Genomic DNA, 8,994 nt, shown 5'->3' with positions numbered 1-8,994 from the left:
CTGTAGAATCAAACGTGTCTTCAAATGCCTCATACATTTCATTTACATCCACAACTCTATGCCCTCTCCCTCTCTTTAAAAAACTTGCAACACCACCTCCTCTACCAACCAATCTATCACGCTTAATTACAATATAACACTGGAAGGAAGAAGTTAAATGTGGTAACAAATCAGGTTTCCTGATACATATAACATCACATAGATTTGATAAATCAGAAATAAACTTGAAGTCTTGACCATTAGAAATCAGGCTTCTGGAAATCGCCCTTCTGATGCAGGCGGGGCGGGGGGTGCGGAATGTAGTGGGGCGTTTATGATTGGTGAAACAGTGCCTGATCTGATTGGAAAGAGCAAATATTCCAATCAGAGAGCTGCCTTATTCACCAATCAAGAGACAGCAACTGTTAAGCGCGAAAAATACCGTCTCACCGCCGAAATAAACTGACATTTGCAAAACACCGCCAAAAAAGCCTTTGTTGCTGAAATTAAACCACAACAGGTTTGTTTATCGGCTCTTTACCCCCGTTACTGGAGTCCGACACACCCTAAGCAAAGTGTGGTTAATATTGCGATGGTGTCTGGGACATTAGTTCACCGACATCTTTCAATTGATAAACGATTGGAATAAAACCGATTCTCAGCTGCTGTTCGCGGTCGGCCATTGTGCAAACTCAAGTCAGTTTAGCAACGGGTCGCCCGTCAGACAGTGGAGCTTTAACAAATACTCTGAACGACCCGTGACAGTGTTCAGCTCTCGCGTTGGAATGGGGTTAAGAGAAGTAACCAAAATGGGACAAAGCTTAGTGAACCCACGGTAATTAAACCAGAAACAATTAGCGTCCAAGTCAGAGAAATCTAATGACAGAGAGGAAGCGACGGGGAAAGGGGTGTGTAACGATTCCGTGTCTGGGCAGTTGGCAGGAATTAACAGAGAAATCGGGATTATACTGAGCAGCGGACAGCAAATTCTGATTAACGGGGATACGATTCTGAATGAGCATTTCAACAAAAAAATTCCAAATTTACCTCAATTCCATGTCTCAACATTGTGTAACTCTTTTAACGAAACCGTGAGTGGCTCTTAAAAGAGCCTTTGATTTTCCGGTTTGTTTTGTCAGTAAACTTGTCTTCACTTGGAGCTGGTGTACTTGGTCACCGCCTTTGTCCCTTCGGACACGGCGTGCTTGGCCAGCTCCCCGGGCAGCAGCAGGCGCACGGCGGTCTGGATCTCCCGGGAGCTGATGGTTGACCGCTTGTTGTAATGGGCCAGGCGGGAAGCCTCGCCCGCGATGCGCTCGAAAATATCGTTGACGAATGAATTCATGATGCTCATGGCCTTGGAGGAGATGCCGGTGTCGGGGTGAACCTGCTTCATCACTTTGTAGATGTAGATGGCGTAAGTCTCCTTCCTCGACCTCTTGCGCTTCTTGCCAGTCTTGCTCGCTGGTTTGGACAAAGCTTTCTTGGCGCCCTTCTTGGGAGCGGGTTTCGCTGGATCCGGCATTTCCTCGTCGGTTTCAAACACAATAATGAGCAGAAGCTGTTCGGAGCGCGGATTAAATAGGCAGCGCCCAAAGCGGTATGTTAATGAGGATGGGAATTCTGAGCATTTCCATTGGCTGTTTGGAGAAATGAGTCACCAATCGGAACGCTGGGGGATGGGAAGCGGCGCCAATGGGCGGGGTTTACCGCTGTCGTTTGATGCGGGAGGAAGTACTGAAGGGCAGAGACAGGCCGGGGTGCGGGCTGAGATTGAAAAGGGAAACGCAAATTTCAAACGCAGAATTAAATAAAATCAGATGAAATTTTGTAAAAATTAAACACTGAGACGTTCAGTTCATGACATAGGGCAGCATGATAGTGAAGGAGAGATTTGGACATATCAATATAAAGTTCAAATCGAGTTTACTGATGCACAGGTGAAAGGAACAGCGTATTTGTAGCAGCATCACAGACACATTGCATCAGAGACAACATTGACAAGAACCACTGAAATTAAATATGAATTATACCAAAATATTCAAAGAGTCAGAAGACTATCAGAACAAAAATCAAAATAACAAACAGATAATGCGGGCAGTGGGAGAATCATCCCTCTTGTGCTTCTTCAACTCGTCACTCTGGATTCAGTGTCACGCAACGCTGCCACTTTGATCTGGCCCATGCCTTCATTAACCAGGTCCAACACTTGCCTTTATTGGATCTTCCTCCTCCTTACACTAGTCATCGGGTTTGTGGGGGTGTGCCCAGGGTTAATTGGGGTGTGTGCCCCCTTGGATTTTAGGATTAGGTTTGAGGGTGGGGCTGGTGGTTGTATATGTGGGGCTGGGAGAGATAAGGCTGTAGAGTTTAGTATGGTGAGATATGTGGGGCTATGGTGGATAGGGTAGTGCAGTGTTGCCACTTCAATCTGGGCCATGCCTTCATTAATGTGGCCTGACACAACTTGGCTTAATGAACTGGGTGTTCAAAGGGACACATCATTAGTCATATTATTTCGGGTCATTGGGTGTTTCGGGTCTTCAATCATGAGACATCCTCGCCCAGGCGACCCAGCCAGGGTTTATCCCATGGACTAACATAACGAGAGGCATGTAATTCTGCATGTTGTGGGTATTTTGGACCTTGTTACTTGGCTTTATTTTCATCATTTGGGTAATCGAATGTTCTGAGGCCTAGTTATCAGGCTCTACCTCCAAGTAAGGTTCAACTTCCCTACTTTAAATTTACACCTGTCTTTATTTTGCATCTGTGTGCCTGTGATTGCATGGATAAACAGTGTTTACTGCAGTACAAAGTAGTAATTAGGGTTGTGCAGATTGGTCCATAATTCCAAAATGCAAACAACTCTGAAATCCAGGATTTTTTGTGTTGACATGACATCACAAATGGAGAATTTTACTCACGATTAAATTGCTTGTCTACTGAAGAGAGTTTCACAGCTCTGGGCCTCTATTCACTGGAACCTAGCAGAAAGAAGGGTTACCAAATTGAAACCTATCAAATAGTGAAAGGGCTTGATTGAGCTGATGTGGAGAGGGTTTTTCCTGTGGTGGGAGTGTCTAAAACTGGACCACACAGCTTCAAAATAGAGGGGCATCCTTTTAGAATGGAGATGAGGAGGAATTTCTTCAGCCAGAGAGTGGTGAATCTGTGATTTTTTTTTTGCCACAGGCAGCTGTGGAGGCAAAATCACTGGGCACAGGCAGAGATTGATAGATTCTTAATTGGTCAGGGCACAAAGGGATACAAGGGAAAGCAGGAGATTGGGGCTCAGAGGAAAAATTGATCAGTGATGATGAAATGCCAGAGAAGGCTCGACAGGCAAAATGGCCGAATTCTGCTTCTATATCTTATGGTCTTATGAGTAAAACTCTCCCAGAGAACATTGATCTCAGCTTTGACTCAACCCAGCACCTGAGGCTCCATATTACTTATATAAGGAATACAGAAGTTCTTTGTTCTTTGATTAAAGTAATATCATCTCATTTCCATCCTGAATGCTTGTCACCTCATTCTGAGCAACAGACACAAAATGCTGGAGGAAGTCAGCAGGCCAGGCAGCATCAATGGGAAATGGTAACAAGTCGATGCTTCAGGCTGAGCACCTTCACGCTGAGATCTGATGGAAGGGTCTCGGCCTGAAGTGTCAACTCTTTACTCTTTCTGTTCTGCTGAGTTCCTCCAGCATTTTGTGTCTGTTGCTTTGGATTTCCAGCATCAGCAGATTTTCTCATGTTTGTGATTTACACCTCATTCTGAGGGTATTTTCCTCAGTAATGGAGTTCTCATTCAGGGGAAACATTCTCCTTGCCGACTGCCTGTCACATCCTGAAAGAATCTAACAGATTTCCTCCTTTTCTCATTAACTGCAGGGAATGCAGACCCAGCCCACACACTCTACTCTCACATAACCAACCTTCCATCCCTGGAACCAGCCCAGTCAGTGTGGAGAACAGTCACTACACTCCCTCTATTGCAGGGATATCCTTCCTGAGGAAGTGTGACCAAACCTGGACACTATATTCAAGGTGTGCTCTCACCAGGGTCCTATATAATCCCAGTGAGACATCTGTACCCTCTTCTCCACTCCTCCTGGATCACAGGACAAAATACTGTTTCCCTATCTCATTACTTGTTGTATCTGCATTTGTTTACAAGGACGCCCAGGTCCCTCTGAACATCCCTGTGTGGAAATGACTCTGATAGTTTGTTCCTGGGAATGGGTGATCTCACATTTCCCCACATTCTGTTCCATCTGCCACATCCTCAACCATTCACTCTCCTGTCTACATCCCCCAAACCTCCTCACTACTGACACTGTCCCTCCCAATCTGCCACAGCAGCAGACGTAGTCACTGAGTTATGCAGCACAGAAACAGGCCCTTCAGCCCAACACATCCATGCTGACCAAGTGGCCAAACAAAACCATTGTCAGTTACCTGCATTTGGCCCATGTCCCTGTGAAACTTCCCTCTCCACAGTCCAAGAGATATTGCAACTGTGCCCACCTATACCACCACTTGGGGTAGTTTGTTCCATATAAACAGCACATTCTGTGTACAAAACCTGCTCCTCAGGGTCCCATTTAAATCTTTCCTCTCCCACTTTATATCTGTAATCTCTCGCTTCCAACTCCATGGCCCTGGAGATAGCAGATTCACATTTGACCATATCGATGACTGCCATTATTTTCTCACCTCTCTAATGTCACATACACTCTGGTGAGAAAGGTCCTGGCCAATCCAGCCTCCTGTTAAATCCCTTTTGCACCCTCTCCAGTTTAATGTCACCCTCTGATCCCAGGGCAACTATAACTGTACTCCGTGCTCCGAGAGTAGTTTCCCCGAGGCTGGTAGAGCTGTAATGTGCCGTCACAGTCCAGTGCCCGATACTCTGACCGATGAATGCGAGTGTGGCGAACACCTTCTTCACCGTCCTGCCCACCTGTGTTTACACTCTGAAGGAATTCGATATCCGCACCCCGATATCTCTGTTTTACAGCACTCCCAGGGACAGACCATTCCCCACGGCAGTTCTGCCCTGGTTCGTCAATGACAATGGAACATCTCACATTTATCTGTCATTCCTCAAATCACTGACCTCATTGATCACCGTCCTGTTGTAATGTTAGTTACATTTTTCACACTCCACGATATCACCAACTTTAGTGACATCGGTAAATTTGCTGAGCTGGTCATTGACATTCTCAGCCGAGTCTTTAATAAATGAACAGCAGCAGCAGACTTGACTCGAATCCCGGTGCCACACTATTGATCACAGGTCCGCAGTCTAAACAATGACTTTGTCTCCCACCACCAGGCCGATATTGTATCCAGTGCCCTGGATCACGTGATCTCTCCTTCCAGACACGAGTCTCACCAGTCTGAAGCTCCCGGGCTTTTCCTTGCAGCGACACACACACAATGCTGGAGGAACTCAGCAGGCCAGGCAGCGAGTAAACAGCCGGCGTTTCAGACTGTGACCCTTCATCAGCATATTGTTTTGTGTTTACTTTTCCTTCGATTCTAAGTTACTGGATAACATGACCCATCCTCCAATCCTCTGCCACTACTCCTGCCCGAGAAACGCGCAGGAGACAGAGGCGGGGAGGGGAGGAGACAGAGTCAGAGTGACGGACAGAGCCGAGAGCGGCCTCTCATCTACCAGGTGCGTCTTCACTTTAATACACCCAGCAATTTCCAACGGTTTGTCCGAAACACAGAGCTCCAGAGAGAAAAAAAAAACTCCCTCACACACCACGTACACAGTGAAGGATCTCCAGGAATTTACTGGCGGTCTGACTTCATCGGATCAGAATACAGTGTGATTGGCGCAGGATTAACTTCAAATTCCCGCCAATTTCAGAGCAACCTGCAACGGCGCTTGACTACTTTTAAAATTATTTACCATTAATTGTATCATGGATTATACAATGTCAGTTTCATTTAATAAATTTAATATCTAATTCCCTCAGTTAAGACTTAAATTCATAATTGGGGAATCATTTCTCTAAACGAGTGAACTGATTTCTGCCCGAGACGGATAAAGTGATTAAGATCGATGTTAATGCGTTCAGAGGTTTTGTCGTAATCACGGACTGGAAAGGCAGATTCGCAGAAATATTTCAAGCGGAACCGATTAATGTGTTTCAAATGTAACACAGCTGAATATATCGATAAAAATAATTAAAATGTTGTGGATACGGCTCCGTCTGTGAGGCGGTGGGTGGCTCTTAGAAGAGCCTTTGTTTTGTGCTCGGGAGGAGGTGGGAGTTTTTCAGCCGCCGAAGCCATAGAGAGTGCGGCCCTGGCGTTTCAGAGCGTACACCACATCCATGGCAGTGACCGTCTTGCGCTTGGCGTGTTCAGTGTAGGTGACCGCATCCCGGATCACATTCTCCAGGAAAACCTTCAGCACCCCGCGGGTCTCCTCGTAGATCAGACCCGAGATCCGCTTGACGCCGCCACGGCGAGCCAGACGGCGGATGGCCGGTTTGGTGATGCCCTGGATGTTATCACGGAGCACTTTACGGTGCCGCTTGGCTCCGCCTTTGCCCAGTCCTTTGCCTCCTTTCCCTCTGCCAGACATGATGCTGCTTCACTCAGGTCGCTGCTCACTGACAAACTGCCTGCTGCTGTCTCCTTTTATACACAGCGCCCCGACCTGCCCGAGAAACGCGCAGAGAGACAGAGGCGGGGAGGGGAGGAGACAGAGTCAGAGTGACGGACAGAGCCGAGACCGGCCTCTCATCGTCCAGCTCCGCCTTCACTTTACCACAACCGCCAATTTCCAACGATTCATCCGACACAAAGCGCTCCAGCGAAAACAAAACTCCCTCACACACCACGTACATACTGAAGGATTTCTGGGAATTTGCCGATTCTCCTGCTTTAAATTATAGGAAGTGCTTTTCCATTCCGCAAATCCCCGAGGACCTCAGTCTGTCCCTCCCGGCCCCATGACCAGTGCGAGCGCCCTCACACACAGCAGTTGGTGGGCGAGGGTGCGGTCACTTCCAGTGATGAGAGGGTTGATTCAGTAGAACAATTGTTCCTCTGGGTCGCCAGGGAAATGAAAGACCGGTCACATACAGGAACAGGATACATAACCAGATATATAGACCGCGCTTCTCTAAGGGTCAGAGCCGTCTCTATTTCCTGAGGAGACTGAGGTCCTTTAACATCTGTCGGACAATGCTGAGGATGTTCTACGAGTCTGTGGTGGCCAGTGCTATCATGTTTGCTGTTGTGTGCTGGGGCAGCAGGCTGAGGGTAGCAGACACCAACAGAATTAACAAACTCATTCGTAAGGCCAGTGATGTTGTGGGGATGGAACTGGACTCTCTGACGGTGGTGTCTGAAAAGAGGATGCTGTCTAACTTGCATGCCATCTTGGACAATGTCTCCCATCCACTACATAATGTACTGGGTGGGCACAGGAGTACATTCAGCCGGAGACTCATTCCACCGAGATGCAGCACAGAGCGTCATAGGAAGTCAGTCCTGCTTGTGGCCATCAAACTTTACAAGTCCTCCCTTTGAGGGTCAGACACCCTGAGCCGATAGGCTGGTCCTGGACTTATTTCATAATTTACTGGCATAATTTACATATTACTATTTAAATTATTAATGGTTCTAATACTATTATTTATGGTGCAACTGTAACGAAAACCAATTTCCCCTGGGATCAATCAAGTATGACTATGACTATGGCTTCTGGCGTCTTCTAAAGCCCAGGTAAAGGGGTGGCTGAGGAGCTGGTGTGAGGTGGGTGGGTCTTCAGGTACAAGGATCATTGGGTCTCAAGGTAAACAAGAGACAGGTCCAAGGAGGAAGGGAGCAAATATGTTTCCAGGGAGCCTTCTTCGTGCTACACGGAAGGGTTTAAACGAGCAGGGATGAGGTCCTGCACAGTGATTTTCGGGAACAAGGTTAAAGAAATCAGGACTTCCAGGATTGTATTACGACGCAAAGCATGTGGTTGTGGGGTGGGAAATCGATATTTTATGCAGTTTAATTTGTGGCTGAGGAACTGATGCGGGAGGAAGGTCTTCATGGATCAATGGGCTCCCTTCCAGGCAGGTGGGAGACCGGGACAAACAAAGCCATTTGCATCCGAACAGGAGGGGAACCAACATTTTCGTCAAGAGGTTTGATGGTGTCACTTGGCAGAGTTTGAACTTGAGTCTGAAAAGAACTCTGAGAGCCAATGTCAGGCCAATAAACATGGTGGGACTGATGGGCTGAAATGAGTTTATTTCAACACTACGAGTGTTACGTTAGCCGAGGGACAGGGCTGGCAGCTCAACAGTCCTGGGTTTGATTGCTTTACATGTGAGTGGGGGGGGGGTTAAACGATGCAGAGGTTACCCCACTGGGAATGTCACAGCAAACTGGAAGGCTCATTTACAGAGGCAATCTGCAGTTACACTGATGGGATTATCGTATTGGCCCCCAATAACCACCGGGAGGTGGAGGATCAGATATGTTGATGCTTATGGAGAGGTGCAGAAAAACAGGGTTGTCATAGTGAGGGACTTCATCTTCCCTGGAGATCTTGCTCAAAACTAAGATGCACAAGATTTGTTCAGTGAATCCGAGGAGTGTTTGAAACCTTATGTACAGGGCCCAACCAGAGCTGAGAACAGACGGGAATTAGTTTTGGGAAATGGGCCAGGCCAGCTGACAGCCAAGAGTCAGTGAACATTTTGGGAATAGTGATCACAACTTTATTTAAAGTTATGAGTAAGAATAAAATTAGATCTTGTATGAAGGTACCAAATTGCAGGAGGGCAAGTCAGGACGGAAGAAGACAGGAACCAAGGGGCATTGATTGGGAGCAGCCACTGTCAGACAAGTCCACATCTGACGTGGGAGTTGTTTAAAGACCAGCAACTCTGAGTTCAGGATCAGCATGTTCCAGTGAGGAGTGAGGAGAAGGATGGTAAGGTAAAGGAACTTTGGATGAGCAGAGAGATCCTAAATTTAGTCA

At 47.1% G+C, this 8,994-nt stretch overlaps 2 protein-coding genes across 2 annotated transcripts; both read right to left on the bottom strand.

The window, feature by feature from the left end:
• Nucleotides 1-1,056: 1,056 nt before the first annotated feature.
• LOC134341323 (histone H2B-like) lies at nt 1,057-1,720 on the bottom strand. The gene has a single exon (XM_063039209.1). The coding sequence runs from the start codon at nt 1,502-1,504 to the stop codon at nt 1,130-1,132; it is 375 nt and encodes a 124-aa protein (XP_062895279.1). The 5' UTR covers nt 1,505-1,720; the 3' UTR covers nt 1,057-1,129.
• A 4,483-nt stretch (nt 1,721-6,203) lies between these two features.
• On the bottom strand, nt 6,204-6,785 carry LOC134341324 (histone H4). Its single transcript, XM_063039210.1, has one exon. The coding sequence runs from the start codon at nt 6,589-6,591 to the stop codon at nt 6,280-6,282; it is 312 nt and encodes a 103-aa protein (XP_062895280.1). The 5' UTR covers nt 6,592-6,785; the 3' UTR covers nt 6,204-6,279.
• Nucleotides 6,786-8,994: the final 2,209 nt, after the last annotated feature.

Source organism: Mobula hypostoma (genome assembly GCF_963921235.1).
Source record: "Mobula hypostoma chromosome 30 unlocalized genomic scaffold, sMobHyp1.1 SUPER_30_unloc_1, whole genome shotgun sequence".
Lineage (NCBI taxonomy): Eukaryota > Metazoa > Chordata > Chondrichthyes > Myliobatiformes > Myliobatidae > Mobula > Mobula hypostoma.
The sequence above is the reverse complement of the archived record's forward strand: the minus strand, read 5'-3'. Positions and strand labels throughout refer to the sequence as shown.

Excerpts from the sequence above, each read along its gene's own strand:
- LOC134341323 (XM_063039209.1), bottom strand. The coding sequence starts at position 1,504 with ATGCCGGATCCAGCGAAACCCGCTCCCAAGAAGGGCGCCAAGAAAGCT.
- LOC134341324 (XM_063039210.1), bottom strand. The coding sequence starts at position 6,591 with ATGTCTGGCAGAGGGAAAGGAGGCAAAGGACTGGGCAAAGGCGGAGCC.